General features: G+C 56.8%; 7 protein-coding genes across 7 annotated transcripts; 2 read left to right on the top strand and 5 right to left on the bottom strand.

Moving 5' to 3' along the window:
• The first annotated feature begins 922 nt into the window (after positions 1 to 922).
• Positions 923 to 2,270, top strand: IE81DRAFT_322592 (hypothetical protein). The gene is made up of 2 exons (XM_025513683.1): positions 923 to 1,619; positions 1,898 to 2,270. Exons 1-2 carry the CDS (start codon positions 1,222 to 1,224, stop codon positions 1,986 to 1,988), a joined length of 489 nt encoding a protein of 162 aa, XP_025370455.1. The 5' UTR covers positions 923 to 1,221; the 3' UTR covers positions 1,989 to 2,270.
• On the bottom strand, positions 2,211 to 6,325 carry IE81DRAFT_322591 (hypothetical protein). The gene is made up of 4 exons (XM_025513682.1): positions 5,029 to 6,325; positions 4,285 to 4,827; positions 3,431 to 4,204; positions 2,211 to 3,354 (listed from the first exon to the last, which is right to left on the bottom strand). Exons 1-4 carry the CDS (start codon positions 5,918 to 5,920, stop codon positions 2,357 to 2,359), a joined length of 3,207 nt encoding a protein of 1,068 aa, XP_025370454.1. The 5' UTR covers positions 5,921 to 6,325; the 3' UTR covers positions 2,211 to 2,356.
• Positions 6,326 to 7,513: 1,188 nt separating this feature from the next.
• On the top strand, positions 7,514 to 8,257 carry IE81DRAFT_94390 (hypothetical protein). Its single transcript, XM_025517768.1, has one exon. The coding sequence runs from the start codon at positions 7,700 to 7,702 to the stop codon at positions 8,147 to 8,149; it is 450 nt and encodes a 149-aa protein (XP_025370453.1). The 5' UTR covers positions 7,514 to 7,699; the 3' UTR covers positions 8,150 to 8,257.
• A 1,258-nt stretch (positions 8,258 to 9,515) lies between these two features.
• Positions 9,516 to 10,599, bottom strand: IE81DRAFT_94370 (hypothetical protein). Its single transcript, XM_025517767.1, has 2 exons — positions 10,253 to 10,599; positions 9,516 to 10,158 (listed from the first exon to the last, which is right to left on the bottom strand). Exons 1-2 carry the CDS (start codon positions 10,501 to 10,503, stop codon positions 9,858 to 9,860), a joined length of 552 nt encoding a protein of 183 aa, XP_025370452.1. The 5' UTR covers positions 10,504 to 10,599; the 3' UTR covers positions 9,516 to 9,857.
• A 1,566-nt stretch (positions 10,600 to 12,165) lies between these two features.
• IE81DRAFT_94324 (hypothetical protein) lies at positions 12,166 to 12,940 on the bottom strand. Its single transcript, XM_025517764.1, has one exon. The coding sequence runs from the start codon at positions 12,643 to 12,645 to the stop codon at positions 12,229 to 12,231; it is 417 nt and encodes a 138-aa protein (XP_025370451.1). The 5' UTR covers positions 12,646 to 12,940; the 3' UTR covers positions 12,166 to 12,228.
• A 485-nt stretch (positions 12,941 to 13,425) lies between these two features.
• IE81DRAFT_94336 (hypothetical protein) lies at positions 13,426 to 15,610 on the bottom strand. Its single transcript, XM_025517765.1, has 6 exons — positions 14,967 to 15,610; positions 14,615 to 14,891; positions 14,418 to 14,475; positions 14,304 to 14,354; positions 13,890 to 14,229; positions 13,426 to 13,822 (listed from the first exon to the last, which is right to left on the bottom strand). The coding sequence occupies exons 1-6, from the start codon at positions 15,434 to 15,436 to the stop codon at positions 13,552 to 13,554; spliced, it is 1,467 nt and encodes a 488-aa protein (XP_025370450.1). The 5' UTR covers positions 15,437 to 15,610; the 3' UTR covers positions 13,426 to 13,551.
• On the bottom strand, positions 15,611 to 17,015 carry IE81DRAFT_355413 (hypothetical protein; the record flags this gene model as incomplete). Its single annotated transcript, XM_025516673.1, has 6 exons — positions 15,611 to 16,080; positions 16,131 to 16,208; positions 16,244 to 16,318; positions 16,494 to 16,597; positions 16,910 to 16,911; positions 16,949 to 17,015. 6 exons carry the CDS (start codon positions 17,013 to 17,015, stop codon positions 15,852 to 15,854), a joined length of 555 nt encoding a protein of 184 aa, XP_025370449.1. The 3' UTR covers positions 15,611 to 15,851.
• Positions 17,016 to 17,538: the final 523 nt, after the last annotated feature.

Raw genomic sequence — 17,538 nt, 5'->3', positions numbered from 1 at the left:
TGACCATCTCTCGCCAGGCACTCTTTGACTGGTGACTGTGACTTCCAACTTGCGACCCGCAAATCCATGCGAACCGATCGCGTACCGGCTATCCATGCGTGCGCATATGTTTGACTGTGCGTGTGTCATTCACTCGTGACTCGTGACTACTGATTCATTCCCCTCCTCGCTCCTTCGTCTGCCTGGCTGCCTGCCTGCCTGTCCCGCGTTCGTGATTCAGCCATTTTGTTTCGTGCATGCGTGAGCTCCATAAGTCATGCGGCGCGGCGGGCACCGCTCGATCGTGCGCGCACTTTTCCCGGCCGGATCAATTCCACACGCGCGCCTGAGCGACGCGCGCGCGATTGTAACTTGACTTTGCTGCCTCTGCAGGCTGACTTGTGCGCATATATATATAGCGCTGTGCTGCAAAATGCGCGGACAGCACACAAGTGCGATGGCCGAGCAGCGGCAGCACATCAGTCACCACATTTCATCACGCCGTCCAAAATTGCGCGTTTCGTGGGACGTGCGATGAGCCGCGAGCGCCCCTTCTCTGATATTGAGCTGACATCGCTTCTGTGATGAGATGGGTTGGACCAGCAGCAGCGCCCGATCGCCATTGCGCAACCACGAATCTCAACTGCGCACACACACTCGTCATTCCCAGCTTGGCTCGTGGTCCGCTTGCAGCAGCAGCAGAATCACGAATGATGCCTGCTGCATGAGGGCCAGCTCGTCGCGCTCGCTCGCGTCGGGATATTCACGCACCCAGCATGCAGCATGCAGCATGCAGCATGCTAGCACGGCACGCTCTGCTGACGCATGCACGCAGATCCGCGGAGGAGTCGTGGATCGGCCAACGCGCGCCCACGCCAATTTCGAATCGCACGCATATATGATGGATGCAGTCGCGACTGGTGGATTATGAAAACGTTTGCCACGTGGTCTGGTGGCCTTTGGACAACATTGATCACGGGACCCAATCAGCAACGGCCGTGCGATGACATGGTTCCCGTGTACCTACCTACTTTCATGATTGCGTATCTTGGCGATCTCCTTCACCATTCGCGATGCCCGACAATCTGTAGTACGATCACCCTCCAGAGCGCTCACGAACGTTTTGCGCAGAGAACAGCCCGCTTGGTCGTCATTGCCCAAAGCGCTGCGCTCATAGGTCACCTGCTGTTGACGATCCACAAACACTCCAGATCACGCATTAGCTTCGCAACATTCCACACGATGCTTCGCGCAACAAGCATCATACGAGCGGCCAGTGCATCTGCTTCTTCGGCAGTAGCCCGCGGATCGGCAGGAGCAGCGGCGCCACTGCGCACCAAGCTGTCCACAGAGATCACTGGTCTAGATGTGCATCCCACCCCTCTGTCCGCTCTCAAGGAGACCTACACGAGCACTTTGAACCTGCTCTCTACTCTTCCTCCCAATAGCGTCTACGCTCAAGCGACCAAAGCTTTGACGGAACACAGGCTCAACGTGCTACAGAGCGTCCAGAGCGGCGGCGCGACAGAGGAGGCTATTGCTGCGTTTGAACAGCAGGTGGATGCGGGTCAGGCCGAGGAAGTCCTGGTTCAAGCTCAGGACGAATTGGCACTGACTACAAAGATGATCGAGTGGCAAGCGTGAGTGTTGCGAGGGCAAGCCGAGAAGCTTCGTCGAGGGTAGAAGCTCCTATTGGCCGGTGCTAATGACAGGATGGACATAGTGGGTGCTACGCTGCCTCGATGCATTCAAGATTCGTCGTCCGCGGACACCAGGCAGACTCTCCAGGGGTTGAGAGGCGGCGACGTGGTCACCAGTAACTTCGCGACCGCGGGTCCTGGAGCATGTCCTTCGTCACACGCAGCTGCAACTTCACTTGCGACTCCGAGCTGATGTCATCCAATACCTTGCCCTACAGACATGAGCCTCTTGAAAACCCCCCGCCTGCCGGGCAATGGGAGTACACAAGCATCAGTCAGGAAATTGGAGAGGGGGGTCATCACACTTAGATTTTGGACATGCGTGCACCCACCCAAATGTCGCATTAGACCGCTGAGATGTCCAACGAACCGTTTCTGGGCTTCGCCGACTTAGCACATGGTCTTCAGCTTTCGGCACCTCGCAATGTCATCCCTTCAGGCTATCAAATTTTAACGTACGGCTTCTGGCGCCTGAGCAGGCGAGATTCAGCGCTGCGCTTGCAAAGTGCGATCCGACAAGTCATCACACCCTCAGGGCAAGGCGATTACTCTCATTTTGCGTTTTGGGTAAAGTACAAATGCTGATGTCGGAAGGGATCGCCTCGCGCGACCGGGCTTTCGCAGTAGACGTCACCCCTCCCTTACGTCTGGGTGGAGGTTGGCGATGCAGCGGAAGATCAGGCCCGTCTTTCCGAAGTAGCGCTGCCAGCGAGAATGCTCTTTGAGCTGCTCGCAGGGCTTGAAGGAGCAATTGGTACGTTGGAAGGTGTGCGCCGCGGCGCGATAGGCTTCGCGTGGCCTTTCCAATCACCAGGTGACTCGAGCAGGCGGTTGCCGTAAGCCCGCTTCCACTCTGCCGATTCTGCGTCTTCCTCGTATTTGGACCGTGCGGAAGAGTCGCTAGGAGGACTGGTGCCCCAGACTCTTGGTCGGACAGAGCTATTTGTCGCGAGCGCTGCTGGATTCGCGCCGGAGCGTGTGCTTGGCGTGGCAGATGAGGCGACGCTGGATGTCCTGCGAAGAGGCACGGCTGCTTTGACAGGCAGCTGAGCCATGCGCGATTCGAAGCTTGCGCGGTCTTCGGAGCCAGTGGATCGGCTTTTGCTGTCCTTGGATGAGTGGCTATGCGATTGGCTTTGTGCAACGGACCCTGCTCCATCCTCGCCGCCCGTCAACGCATCTGCGTCGGCAGCCTTGCTGCCTACTCCATCGCCCGCACTAGCCAGAGCTTTTGACTGCTCCCCTACGGCTGCGTGGGCGTGTGAAGCGTGAACGTGAGGATGCGCGTGGTGTGCATGTGCATGAGGATGCGTGTGATGATGATGCGCGTGAGGGTGGACGTGAGCGTGCAAGTGCGCAGTGTGAGTGTGAGGGTGGGAGGCTGTTTTGACGATTGGCTGGTGGGAATGGCCCGGAGTGTGAGGCATTGGCAAGGGCTGCCCAGGGGTCCAGGTCCCATCTTTCGCACTCCGCAGTAGCGCTTCCGAGCGAACGATGAGGTCTTCGATGCGACGCTTTTCTGCAATGAGCTCTGCGACATGACGCTCAAGGTCCGACAGAGGGTGCGTGGATGCAGGGGCATTTGGTAGGCCAGCTGCGCTCGGGCGGACTGGCACATGGTGCACGTGGGCGGGGTGATGAGTGTGGACGTGGGCTGGATGATGATGGTGATGATCTGCGTTTTACGGATCAACAGCCATTGGGAACGATGTTTAGCATGTGCCGCGAGCAATTTCATTCTTTTGACTCACGATGATGGTGATGAGGCTGGCCAGATTGCGCTGGCAGTGCTGTGGCTACCTTTCTATCTCCTTGCTGGCTGGCTTCGTTGGCGGGCTTCGCTCCATCCTCAATCGTTGCGGTGGTTGAGTATGCCGAGGGGTGCCTGATCGCACCAGATTCTGCAGTGTCCGCAGCGGAGCTCGGTCGCTGCTGCACCGAGAAAGGAATGCGCGAATCAGCGTGGTCGAGGCTGAGGTGGTCTCTTCTTGGCATCGGAGCCTGGCTTCTGCGAACGTCCAGTGTGAGGTCGTCTACATGCGTGCGACGTTCAGCGCCACGAGGCTCATCGCTGAATTGCCCGGACCTAGACGTGCTTGCGCTTTTCCTGGGCTTTTTCACAGGACGCCCGGAAACCGGCGTGTCTGGTCTTCCACGTGGAGGAAGAGGGGAGCCTCGTGTGTGGTGGTCATCGTACGTTGAATTCTGCGCGCTCAAAGCATGGGCTTGAGGGAGTTGCTGAGGGCGACCGACTTCCATCAAGGCCATGGCTGCTTCGTGTGCGGCGTCATTCGCGTCGCGAGCAGTCGCGGCTGGCTCCGGCGCAGCTGAAAACGTGTTGACGCTTGGCGTGCCCTTGTCTAGTGGCGTGCTGCGAGCGGGCGATCCAGTGTCAGGAAGGAGAGGGCCAGGCGTAGCTTTCGAAGCTGCAGTGCTGCTGCCTCCCGGCACACGCTTGCGACGCTTTATGACCGACTTGCGCATTCCGATCGGACGCTGCGTGCCATGGAGCTTTTGGTACAGGCCTGCGAAGGCAAAGCATGCAGCCCCATCGTTAGTGCCCATTGCAAGGGATTGCTCACCTGGAGAAGATGTACCGACTCACCGCAGGCGTTGCAAATGTTGTTTCCGTCTTCATCGCGTCTCCAAAGGGGGGTGGTGGTAGTACTACAGTTTGTGCATCTCAAAGCCATGATATTCCCATCCTCCCCTATCTGGTCTTTGAAAGGATACGGCTTTGGCGAGCTTGCCTCAGAAATTTGCATGGCAGATGCTTCTGCCGCTTGATGCGAACTTTCCGCATCTCCGACAGGCTCAGAGCTCGGCTTCATCGACTTGATTGTAGAGCTGTTCTCCGTGCGGGGAGCCCGTCCCTGGGATCTTCGGGCCGAATGCGCCAGATTGTTATTGTAGGCAGGGCAGCCGCTGCAGGCGGCAGTTCCACCCGTGCCATTGCAGAAACCGCCGCCAGGACACGACCCATTTTGTGGTGGTGCAGAAGGCACTACGGGCTCGGTGGTTGCAGCCGGCGACTCGCGAAGAATTGATGTGCCAGAATTTGTCCTTGGACGAGCGAGAGGATCAGGAGAAGTGGGCATCGGTGCGGAGCTCACTTTGCGTGGTATGTTGTGCGACTTGAGATATAGAGCTGTGACAGGAGCGAGTATGCGCAGGTCAGCAACAAAGTTCGCGCTGGGGGTGATAAGAGATAAGCGCAGCCAAGAGCACGGCACGAGGCGCCGACAAAAGATGACGCGTCTGACCGCACACACGCGAGGCTACGCCAGCGCCACCTTGCAAGAGTGGCGAGCACGGATCGTGACACCGGGATTAGATCGAAAGTACTCACCACACGCGTTGCAGAGCGAACTGCCGCTGCCATCGGCCGCGCGCCTCCAAAGCGGTGTACTGGTTGTACCGCAGTCACGACATCGCAGACCGTACTCTGCGCTCGCCCCAGCGTCCAAGAGTGCATCGCGATTTTGCTGTTCCATCTGCATCGCATCTCCGTTCACAGGCAAGCCGGAATTGCTCAAGGCGACACGATCTGGACCTCCTCGCACGAGTGCCTTTTGGTGCTCCGTTGATACAGAAGCGGCATGGGCATTGAGCGCAGCCTGAGAAGCAGGACTACGCTGTCTGGGTGCTTGAATGCCATAACGGGGCGCAAAGCTCATACTTGCGCCCGACCCTTGGACTCGCTCCTTGGGGCGCTCTGATTGGGACGCTTCGAAGCTCGTCTCGCCTCGTGGCGCCGAAAGCGTTGCGGGCGAGTCGTCCAGAGTGCTTCGCTCAGAGAAGTGCGAGTGATGATTGCGCCTTGGACTGTCCTCGTTCACCATTTCGCCATGACCACCAATCTCCGACCTCAGATTTGAATTTGACTGCGCCGACGAGCCGGCCAGGGGCAATCGAAACGAGGAGATGGAGGCAGATGGCGCGGGCAATGGAGGCGAACGGTGCTGACTGTCGCGATCTAGTGAAGCAAAGCTGGGCAAGCTGACCTTGTGTCTTGCAGCGTTGCCGGCAGCTTGGTGGGTCGGGCTGTCATAAGGGGTGTTGGTACCGCCACTCGTTGGACGAGTGAACGGGGATTTTTCGAGTGATTGAGGGAGCCCATGGCCGCCTGGATAGAAGGGAGCAGAATCAAGACTATGGCGAGACGCGAGTGCTGATGGGCTTGGTGACGCTGCAGCCTTCGTCATCCGTTCGCGATGCTCTGACATTGGCGAGATGGCCATTTGAGTCGGCGGTGGTGTTAAGACGGTGTGCGAGCGCCAAGTAGCCACCGCCAGCCAATTTGCGTCGGAGCTTTGCGACTGAATCGAAGGACTACAAGGACACGTAGACTGTGCTGAAGAAGTTGCAAATGATGGCGAGCTTGTGTGCAGCGCCACCCGAGTTGAGTCGAAGGTGCCGCTTCCAAGCGGGCCAGATGGCGATCTTTGAAATGTCTCCCGACGGACGCAAAGCTGTCTACAAGAACGGGGGGCCGACGCGTGTCAATTCGACAGAGCGGCGGGTGAGTATGCTGTGGGCGAGACAAGGGAAAGGTGAGAGGCGCGGAGAAAGTGATGCGTGTGGGCACGATGGAAGATTCACGATTCTTGATTATCAGCATCAAATTTGTGCGCAGGCCCTGTTCACGATTCTGATTGATGACGCAGCAGCAAGCGCTCTCTCCTTCTCTGCACGCAGATATGCTTTTCGATCTCTTGATTTGTGATTAGCCGCTGCTGCTGCTGCTGCTGCTATAGCTGCTGCTGCCGCTGCTGAAACCTCCGCGCGCTTCGCTTGTCGCCGTCCATGCTGCTGCAGCAGACACCGCATCCGCGCAGCACGGTCAAAGAAGAGGCGCGGGCTAGCTGCTGATGCAAAAGCGCAGCAGCAGCGGTTTGGAGGCGCATGCATGCAAATCACAATGGATGACTGCTGTGCGGGCACTTGCTGCATGGGCAGATACAAGATCGTGCACCAATCAGAGACGTGCCCGCCCTCTTGCTCAATGCATGATCTAGAGCCGGGGCCTCTCTGATGCGTGGCCGGGCCGGCGTTCCGCGCGTCCGTGGCGCCGTATCGAACGCGAAGGCCATCGCCATCGAATGCTGGATGGATGAGGGGTCACAGGACCGCTACTTACTTACTCTACTCAACACTCGTGACTACTTTAATGACGATCAACTGCTCTGATGCTGCAAGGACGTGCCTAGCAACTCTCAGCAGGAAGCTGCATCCCATTATGTTTGATTCACATTCACGTCTCAATCAAGATGTCTTGCTAGCTGACTGTCCAATCCTTTTGCTGCTATAGCAAGCACAAGCACTCCAAGACGCTCGCTGCAAAGCCGTCACTGCTGTCCTCACATCAGCGGGAAAGTGACCGATCAACAAGCTCGCAGAGCAGACCGACGTTCGGTACGAGCACACTTTGGCTTGCACCCTTGGTTGCCATGAACATCGCTTGTTGTTCTGGGGACGGCGATGCCAAGATTCGGATCGGCGAACCTACTGTGGTCCGTCGTGCCAAATTGAGCTCCGTTGCTCGATGGCTAACGAGCCCAGTAGCGCAAGTGTGCGTCGGTGCTGTTGCAGACTTTGCGTGCCGAATGAACCCATCACACTCGCAACACTTGAATCTTCCTACGTAATTGTTTCAACACCGTGATTTGCAGGCTCGCGCGAACCACGAGCGTATAGGACCTTTGATATGCTGTCGAATTGCTGCCCCATGGGTCGCGCGACAGCCAACAATGAAGGGCCTCCGCTTCGCAGATTTCTCTCTAATCAGCGTGGGCAGCAGGCTGAAACACCTGGCATCAATCTCTGCTGCCAGCATAGCTGCACGACTCACGTCTGGGCTCACGCAGGCAAAGACGAGATTGTCTGTCATCTGTCTCTAGTCAAGACTCCGATCGAGGCTCCTATAAGATCGCGCGCTCTTTCTGGGACATGTGAGTGGCTTGGACACCCTCCATCTCACGCAGCAGCCTTTCCCGTCTAGATTTCGCGCTGGCTTACGCATGTCGATGCCAGCAGCTAGGCGAAGTTGCAAAAATTTCGCAGTGCGCGCGCCTACGTTGATACGTTACAGCTATGAGGTGAGTTTGTTGTGTTCAAAATTCTTATCGGATCGCAAGCAGCAGCAGCTACGCGGCGCGCGCACTCGCGCGTATCTTCTAATCACCGGAGTGATCTGCATGGTCTGCGTCCTCGTCGCGGGCATCCGCGGCGGCGGCTGTGTCAATCAGCGCAGCAGCAGCAAGAGCTATAGGCGAGCGCGACGCGCGCATGCAAAAAGCATGCATCATGCGCGCTTTTATACGGAGGATATCGTCGAACGACGACGAATCGTGATCAGAAGAGCCTCGCCCATTTCGATAACCCTCCGCTCGGCCGCTTCGCACAAGGGTAAAACAGCAGATAAAGACTTCATCAACACTCGTGACTCGACTTCCTCTCAAGCTCTGTGAGCCAGTCAGCGCGAAGTGCTGAGCGCTGACCACTTCCGTCGAAACTGAGTAGCCAGGGCCCAGCGCAAACATTTCTCATTTTCGGTGAGGCAGCCGCGCGAGATTGCGCGCGAGAGCTAGCTAGGCGCGCAACCGATGGTCCCGCGGGGCGCGCGGCCGAGAGTCCGTCGTGCGGCCAACCTTGGATCCGCGCTCATTCAAAATTGAGATCTAAGCTATATATCGCACCCATCTTCACGATTCATCTCACTCAGCAATCTGGACATATACGTGCAGTCAAAAGTATGAGCTACATAGCGCTGAGAGGTGTGACTGACCGTTGTGGTCATCAACAGGCCGGGTGTGCACAAGACTGGTAACGAGTGCTCGAAGGATCCGCTTCGCTGTGGCAGTGAGTCTTGAGTCAGATTAGAGCGTCCAATGTTCATCTTCGCTGCATGCATATACCGGTAGTCACGATCACGATCGAGTGCCGCACTATAGAGCGCCACACATCAAAGCTGGGTCTCGCGAGATTGGTGATAAGCGGCGCCAAGTTGCAGCTAGGTGTGGCGTGCAAGGCCTAGTTCGTTGCTGAAACCCATGCAGCAGCGAGCACGTACCCTGCTATGCTGCTACGCGAATAAAGGGTGCCACAATCAATCCTAGCTGCAGAATGTACACAGGAAGCGCGGGTATCGACAAGATAACGATCACGAATAGGGGCATCCGAAAAGGGCCGGACCTTTTCATGAGGCTCTTCGAGAAGTAAACCTCGAGAGCTACGGAGGTCCCTCTGATACAGAAGAGCTTGGGTGTTACGGGTTGCTTCCATCAGATCTGTCATTCCATCTCCCCCAGAAGGTGTGATGCGAGGCCGACATGGCGTGCGCGATCGTTCCCGTCGCGAGATAAGACCGCGTAGGACGATGATAAGGGGCTTGCGTCGGCGTGGACGCCTCCATGCACAGAGTACGTACGAACCTGTGATCAAGCCCTGAGCTATCCACCGATCGAGTAAGTCATTCGAGAAACTGACCTCCATAAATAATCGCAAGCAGCGCGGACCGAGCAGAGTTCGCGCCTACAGCGCAGGGACGACGCGTGGGCATTTGGACTTCCGTCATGAAGGCATCTTGTCTCCTGTGCTCAGCACACCAACCTCTGCGTGGACTTGCAGCTCGCTTGTCCACCCCGGACACCTTGACCGCCGTTTAATCATCAGCATCGCGTTCGCATCTCACAGCCGGACGTAGGCGACGAGCACGCTGCCCTCTCATCCCGCTCAAGTCACCACACATAAGAACTTAAATAAGGGCGATATGCCATCGTGATTGCACGTGATGGTTAAGATGATAGGCGATAGCAATATAATCTACATCAAGTAGGGAAGGGCAGTATGATAAGAATGTTGTAGAGAGGCATAAACAACATCGAGGCAACAGCGCAAATCGCTCAACGTGAAAAAGCCGCGAGCACGAGTGCGATCGTCGGGGCCGAGTCGGGAAAATGTGTGCAGCCGAGGTGGTGCTGAAGAGCGTCCTGTGGAGATGAGGCCGAGAAGCAATGTCCGGTATGGATAGGTGGATGCAGAGAAGAGACTAAAAGCATGCTGGGCTAAGAGGCGATATGATCTGGAACTGGAGCAGTGGTCAAGAGCTTGATGAGGTGGCGGGTAGCGCGAGCCAGAGAGCGAGACGACGGTAGCGAGACCGACGAGAGAAGTGTCTTAAGCCTCACTCGCTTGATCCAAAAGCTCTTCGATGTTCAAGAACGAAGGGGCGTCAGACTTTGGCTTGATGGTGAAGTGTGGGCTGGCGTTGCCGGAGTCTCCCATCAAAACGATGATGTAGTCAGACCTCTCCTCTTGGTTCTCGGGGATAGTGACCTCCACCTCGTTGTCGGTCAACTGGAAGTCCTTGGCAAGAGTCTTCTTCAAGTTGAGGCCACCTTCGCCGTCGGCGGGCTCGTAGCCAAGCTTGACCATGCCCTTGTACTCCTTTGCATCGGCTGGGATGTCGTCGGTCGACCTGCGAAAGGAATGAAACAAATCTGGTGAGCGACATGCGCGATGGCTTCGGCAGGTGGCTCATGCGCGTACAACATCGACGACACGACACTCACCAAGTGACCTTGTAGGTCTGTCCTGCATTCCAGACGGTCTCTGCCGTTGGGCTAGTGATCTTTGGGTTGTAGACGATGCGCTTGATGAGCTCAGGATCGGATGGGCTCCTCTCCATCACGGGCTCTTGCCATGCCCATGACTCCATAGCGCGGATAGCCATTACGTCCGCCGACTCGTCGACCTTGGGCACTGGTGAGGCGATGACTGCAAGAGGTGCCAAAACGGCGACGACGAGCGTGGAGAAGTGCATGTTGGTGAGTGCTGTGGGTGCTAAGATTAGAGGAAGTGTGGAAGCTGCAGGCAGACGGGCGAGCAAGAGAGCGACTCGAGGAAGTGTGTGCAAGAGTGGAGCAAAGCTGAAAGTGCTTGTTGGCAAAGCTCGTTGTGAAGCGTGCAGGTTCGAGTTGAAAGGTTTCGTGCTACCGAGGAGCAGAAAGGTATGTTCAAAGTGCAGAGGTCTGCGAGTGTGAGATTGTCACAAAAAGAAATGTATGGTGTATGAAGGGAGGGTGGGAAGAGCGATGCGTCAAAAGGCGTGAGCTATATATATGCTTCAAGCAGGCTGCCGGGGACGCCGAGGCCTCCTGAACAGGAAGGGCTGACTGCCGCTGTCGACTGCCGCTGGACGCTTGACTGACAACGTGCGACTGAGACGTGCGCGCGCGAGATCGCTTATAGAGGTAGTTCAAGTGCATCGTTGCAAGACACCGCATGCTTTAGTGCCATGCTCGTTCGTCATAGTGTATGTATTTGGGGACATGGAGAAACAAGGCGACGAGGCGAGCGTGTTGGAAAGGCCAGGAAGGGCAAGTCTCCTGCTCAACGAGATTGAACGTCGCGCCAACGGCACGACAGCTCGAGAACGTTGAACGGGTGCCGTCTTGAACGTGGATGCTTTTTGCGGCGACTTGCGACGGTCGCCTAGCTCTGGGCCGGGCTGACCCGCATTCGGGACCCATCACTACTGTACTTGATTGACGTGCACCTTCCCGATGAGGTGGGTGCGCGCAGCGTGCGAGGGCGAGGGCAAGGGAGAGGCACGCATGCAGCTAGGCAATGCAGGCATGCATCATGCACCTCGAACGCCATGCGAGGCGTTTGCGCTCCCCCCACACGCCGTCTTTACAACGCTAAAAGGAATCGCTGATTCACCATTCTGATTGAAGGCGGTTGGACAGAGCTCGTGACTCAGACTCTATATTTGTTGATGAGCGTCAGTCTCGCAACGGGCGGTCGGGTAGTAGGACATCGGTCAGGCGCCGGTGAACAAGTGGCGGCCGCGAAGCGATTGAAGCAGCTGCACGGCCAAAGGTCACGACAGCACGCACAACAAGATCACCAGGTGTGATGCCGGTCGATGTTGGCCTTCCTACACAGCACCCAACCACTCGAACGTCCAAGCCGCGAGGCGTGAGTGAATGATCGTTCATCGGTCACCAAGATCGACCTGCGGGCATGTTGCGAGCGCCATTCATGGGTTGAGTCGGCTCGAAGCTTGTTGAGGTTCGCCCCCAGGACTCACTCTCAGCAACATCCGAGAGGGCATTACCAGCTCGCATGTTGCTAACGCATTCATGCCCAGCAGTTTAGTCCGCTCAGGCAGGCATCTCGGACGTGAAGTTGCGCCGCTGCGCATGGGGCTAGTGGGAGCCAAGCATGCCTTCTGCCCAACGCGCTGCATGTGCCAGGCTCGAACAGCGGCCGGCTGCTTGTAGGCGGGAGAGCAACGTGCGATTCTTGTGGCAAATATTCTTGATTGTTAGCCAACAACGGTGCGAGTGCGTGCAAGACTCCCCATTTGAGAGAAGCGCTTGGGTGGCAAGTGTGTGCTGACTGCTGAGTAGTGAGCGCATCTGTATGTACGCCTTGTGCTGCCAGCCGAGGGCGTTGTTGGCGTTCGCAGCACGAGGTCAGAAGCAAAGCCCGCAAAGATCTGAGGTGATAGACATCGCCTTTTGGACGCTCAAACATTTACTCACGTAGAGGCGCGTGAGCGGCTCTGATGAGAGTGACAAGTGGAAGCGCGTCGAGAACGGTGGCCGTCACGGCCAAGACCGCGCTCGCGCAACAGAAAAGTCGCGAGTCGTGAGTGTTCGTTCGCCAGGGAACGCAACGAATGTGAAATTCGCCCCGCATGACGTGAATGGCTCTCACCAAAGACACCGCATGTCACGGTGCGTATGTCAGTCACAGTAGTAGTCAGTGAGTCAAAAGTCTGAGCGATCAGTGGCGTCCAAGCGTGAATTGTGAGTGGCTCGAAGCTACAACATCGCCTGGCCGACTTGCCCAGTCGAAGACGCCGCGCTCGGAGCGAACGCTCACGCTGCACGATTCCCAAGTGGAATCCTCGGCCTCGCGATGCGGGGAAGAAGAACATCACGACTACTGGCATGCAGGCTGTCGACGCTCACCGCAACTTGATCTCCAATGCGATGAAGACGCCCACCGAGTGCCAGCTGCATGCAAGGGGGCGACCAAGCACGAGCGCGCATCGTATCGAGGCTTTCGGGCGCTCAAACGCAGCTCCGGCGGTCCTCATCCGGACGCCTCACAAGAAGAACGACAATGCGAAACCCACAGGCATGCAGAGTCAACATGCGACCGCGGCCGACACACCTCGCACGGCGGAAGCTTCCAAGCTTCCTAGTCTTCAGTTCGACACGAGCTGGTTGCTGACCATGCGACTGTGCGCATCTGAGCGAGCCCTATCAGATCTGAGCACGCAGATCAAGTCAAGAACAATCAGACGTATGCAATTTGAGGTCGGCAGAGGTGCACAGTGGTGGAGATGAACCGCGAGGACGAGCGCTCGAGACCACAAAAAGTTCTGTTGCTTGAGGGGACGAGTCGAGCAGAGAAAGAGCCGCAGACATGTACTTCTCGGGGCGAAGAAGCAATCTTTCGTGTGGAGCACCCAATCTAAGAAGCCTAGGAAGTGCCTTCACCTCAAAGCTTTGAGTGAAGGGTTTTGGGCTTCGTGTGATGATGCGCTCCAGAGTGACCAGGCTTGTCATGTTTTTTGTGGCCTCTGTATGGGAACTTGCCATGCTTTTCGTGACCTCGAAGCTTCTTCTGCTTGGCAACTTTGTGGTGCTTGTGCGCTTTTGCGTGTTTGTCGTGTTTGTCTTTCTTGCCTGCGTGATGATGGTGGTGGTGATGGTGGTGCTTTTTGCGAGAATGTCTGCGTGGTGGAGCGGATCCTTTGAGCTGGTCCGATCGATAGCGAGTCCATGGTGAGAGTGAGTGCATTCCAAGCCGTGGCGCAAATAAGATTGATCGAAGAGGAGGAGGAAGTAGATTAGAGGGCAAGGACGATCGTCAGAGCGAGGCAACCAAGCGCAACTGCATTGAGGGGCTTGGCGAGGATAGTAGGGAGAGCCCCAGAGGAGCCAGTGCCGCTTCCACCGCCAGAAGAGTTCCCAGAAGAGCCGGAGGAGGAGGTCGTGGTGGAGGAGGAAGAGGAACCGCTGCTACTACTAGAGTCGCTCACGTTCTGTGCTCTCTGCGCACTCAGCCCATCCACAAAGAGGAACTTCTGGCTCTCGGGTGCCGTCATCATCAGGTAATCCCTAAAGAGAGGCAAGGGATTAGAGGTGAGCGCGCATCCTGCAACTCCTTCCGCGCACATTCACTCACTCGTGCGCAGTGTCAGCGACGTAATTGAAGGTGTGGGACTGGGGCTTGCCACCTGAAAGACCATCAAGCGCCTTCTCAAGATTCTGGCCTCTCTGCAAATGGCTGCTTCCCTGCGTCGCAGCTTCGCAGTGAGTGTCGCCTCCCTCCTGGTCCGTGAGTCCCAACGCGTATTGCACCTTGCGCGAGAAGTACTGCTGCAGGACAGCGTTCTTGTCCTTCTTAGCGTCAGCAGAACGGTAAGCTGGGACTCCATTGTCGATGGAGTAGGACCAGTCCTGCACGCCAGTGCAGCCCGCTGCCGCCTGTATAGGGGTGCTGTCGACGGGCCAGACGTAGGAGCCTGCAGAAAGTGGAGATAGCGGCAATGAGTACATATGCTTGCGCGACACCCTTGTGGCCGAGATCATGGCTTACCTGGGTTTCCGACCCAGTACGACACTGAAGTGTCTTGCGCACTAGGTCGGCCTGGTAGAGGGACTCATTCGTCAGCTCATCATCGCGGGTGGTGAAGGACGGTATGATACCCACGAAGTACAGCGTATCTTTGCGTCAGAGACGCTCCGAGTGAGTGTCCGGCAACAATGACCTGGCGCGAAAGGAGCAGATGAGGTTGAGTGGAGTTCAGCATGGGTGCAAGACGATTCCCGCGCGCATTTGTGGGCTGAGCTGCCCCGGGCGGAGCCGCCCAATTTGACACACGGGCATGTTCTGCCTCAGATACTCACGGAAGCGACATTGGGAAATTCGCTGCTAAAGAACCTGTCGATCACTCGGTCCAAGACTTCCATGCTGGAGACCGAGGTAGATCCAGGTCCTCTACTTTGGCTTCCGACAGCCCATCCACCGCTGGAGAAGTAGATGTCGCCATCCTGAGCGGCGCCTGCATTCTTGTCGTCTTCCGACAACCAAGCAGGCGCAGCTACGATGACGTCTGGCAGCGTCACATCCATGTCTGCTCTGGAAACGGCGCAGAGCAAGCTGTTTCGCATGATGTTGACGTAGCTACACGCAAGCACGGGGATGAGGTCAGCAGCCCAAAAAAGGGGGCGATCGAAAGGCCGAGCTCGCTTGACGTACCTCCACGAATCGCGAGGCAGACCGGGCTGAACCAGAACGACACGCTTTGCCTTCTTGAAGTCTTTGTTCGACTCAATGTACACGGGCTGCACACCACCTCCGACGTTCAGCTTGCGATCCAAGTCGAACCCAACAATTTGAGGAAGACCTTGCCAGCCGGCTGTAGGCGAGCCATTGACGTTGGCAGTGCCGATAAAGACCGTTGGGCACTCTGGACGTTGACTGTTCTTGTCCCTGCCGCCGTTGCCATTAATAATGACCGTCTGACCGGGACTGTCTCCATCCTTGGCACCCGGAGCTGCATCTCCATTTTGGTAATTCTGTTGTAGGTACTGCTTGTTGAATGCATCGTCAGCCTTTCGAGCTGCGAGGTGCTGGTGGTGAGGCTGACCTTTGCCTCGGGCTTCGTTGCTGAGCAAGACAGTAGCGAGGAGCACCAAAGAGGTCGTCAACGAGATCAAGCGTGTCATTGTCGTGATTGCGTGAATGGAAACTATAGAGGCGAGGTTGCGGGACTGGCAAGCCGAAGTAAGGAGCCGATGCTCCGGGTGTGAGGGAGAAGTCGTGAGGGAGAAACTTAGATGACCCGGTAAAGAAGCCCTACTTCTTATGCTTTTGAACGTGCCAGAGGGGAATGGACGACACCTTAGCACGGACCCTGAAGTGCTTTGCCGGAGTTCTTAAGAGGCAGCCGGTGGTCGCGATTCGAATATAATTCGGGTGGAGGAGCAGACACAGGAACAGGCTGTGAGTGGGGACTGCGGGAACAGGGTGAGAGGACAACAAAAGGGCGAAGGGGGACAAGAAGCGGACGGGTGATGGTGCTGGAGAAGATTCTGGAGGATGCAATCAGAATTCGAATGGCCAGACCATCGTGTTGCACCTCTAAACCCAACTCTTCTGTCGCCCCTCGCTGTTGCCTTCAGTCACTGAATTGTCCAGCACGGTTGAAGGCTCGCCCATCGGACCCCCGAGCTTCCGCGCATTTAACTCGTTGAGTGGCTTTGGAGCATGCGCGAATCGATGTGGCGCTGGGCGGGAGGAAGAACGCGTGTGTGCATGCATGCAGGAGCCAGGTGCGCATGCATAGGCGGACTCGCGACTAGCGCGGTTCCTATGTGAGAGCGGTGAGTCGGTGGGGCATGCAGGCACCCGCCCACTCACGACGCGGTGTGAGGTGTCATTGTTGCCTGCCACTGTATAGTGGGCGCCCGCACCCCTGCGACCTGTACCGCGGTATAGCTGTGATCCAGCAAACAGCACCATGCAAGACTCACGACTGCATGCCTGGGGCGGCGGACCAGGCGACACGGAAGGCGCACCACTCAGACTCGTGAATCACGAATGAGGTGCTGCAGCATGGATCGAGGTTTGCTCATGATTCCGTCTCAAGTCAAGAGTGCGATCGAGGCGCGACATCAGCTGCATGTTTGATTGATAGATATACAAGTCGATGATCGAGCGCGATGTCCCGACAATTGCGTCAAAGCAAGACTCACAATTCCTTCACACTTCACACGCACTCACAAGCTCCGCCCAAGCACGCATTCGTGTTTCACAACTCGTGACTTCAACTTGGCCCCGCTTGAAATCTTGCGCGTTTCGAGCACTGTCGTGAATTTCAGCAGCCCCTACTGTACCGATTTGCGGTCCGAGGCGTGGCATGTGATCGTCGCAGAGCGCGAGTCCGGATCAAAGTCAGTGGCAGCAGAGAGTGATGCATGGGCATCAGCGCATCATCAACAGGGACATGAATGTGTGATCCCCATCTCCTCGTAGCTCAGACCCGGACCGGGCGACAGCACCTCAAAGCTCTGATTAGGTGGCAAGGGTAAGCGTCTATGAGACTGGTCGGTAGCAGTTCGGACTGCGCAGAGATCGCGGGCAGCAGCGCGGCGTGAAGAAGGTGCGGTGTGTCACGTGACGCGCACGCCCGTACGCACCCCTATGCATCCGCATGTAGAGCATCGCTCATCACACACTTGACTTGAGCAATAGACGACCATCACCGATGCTGACACGGTGCGCCTCAAAGCTCTCATCTCTCATTGTAGGGTGTGTTCGTCGTTCCCCCAGTTCCTCGGTACCTTTCTACATGTCTATCGTATTCCTGCAGACTGTGTTTGCGACCAGAACAGTATACCTGGGCGAAAGAAGGGAAAGACGCCAGCGCAATTAAAGTCAGAATGTGAATGGTGAGCGCGTCGCAGTCGTATAGCGCACGCTCTGCGCCAGGAAGGAGGCTCTCGATCGGCCGCGACTGCGTGTCACTTTGTGCTAGCGCGCGCGTGGGTCGCGCGGTACTATAGGGTCGCACCTCCATTCAAATTTAGTAAAGGCGCCAAAGCCTTGCCTGCGCAAGTCATCCGGCCGTTGCCACAACCGCGGAGCGAAATGGCAATAGCCCCAAGCGATGCTGAAGGGAAAATTCCGACGAGGTCTTCTGGTATGCCATCTCATTCGTGATTGGGAATTGCAAGGGTGACAAAAGGGGGAGAACTATGAGGCGAAGGGCTTTGTGTAGAGAGATTGCTTCCTCGTTTCGGTGATCAAGGGACAGGGTAAGCGCTGG

The sequence above is a fragment of the Ceraceosorus guamensis genome (assembly GCF_003144195.1).
Source record: "Ceraceosorus guamensis strain MCA 4658 unplaced genomic scaffold IE81scaffold_21, whole genome shotgun sequence".
In the NCBI taxonomy this organism is placed as follows: Eukaryota; Fungi; Basidiomycota; class Exobasidiomycetes; order Ceraceosorales; family Ceraceosoraceae; genus Ceraceosorus; species Ceraceosorus guamensis.
The sequence above is the reverse complement of the archived record's forward strand: the minus strand, read 5'-3'. Positions and strand labels throughout refer to the sequence as shown.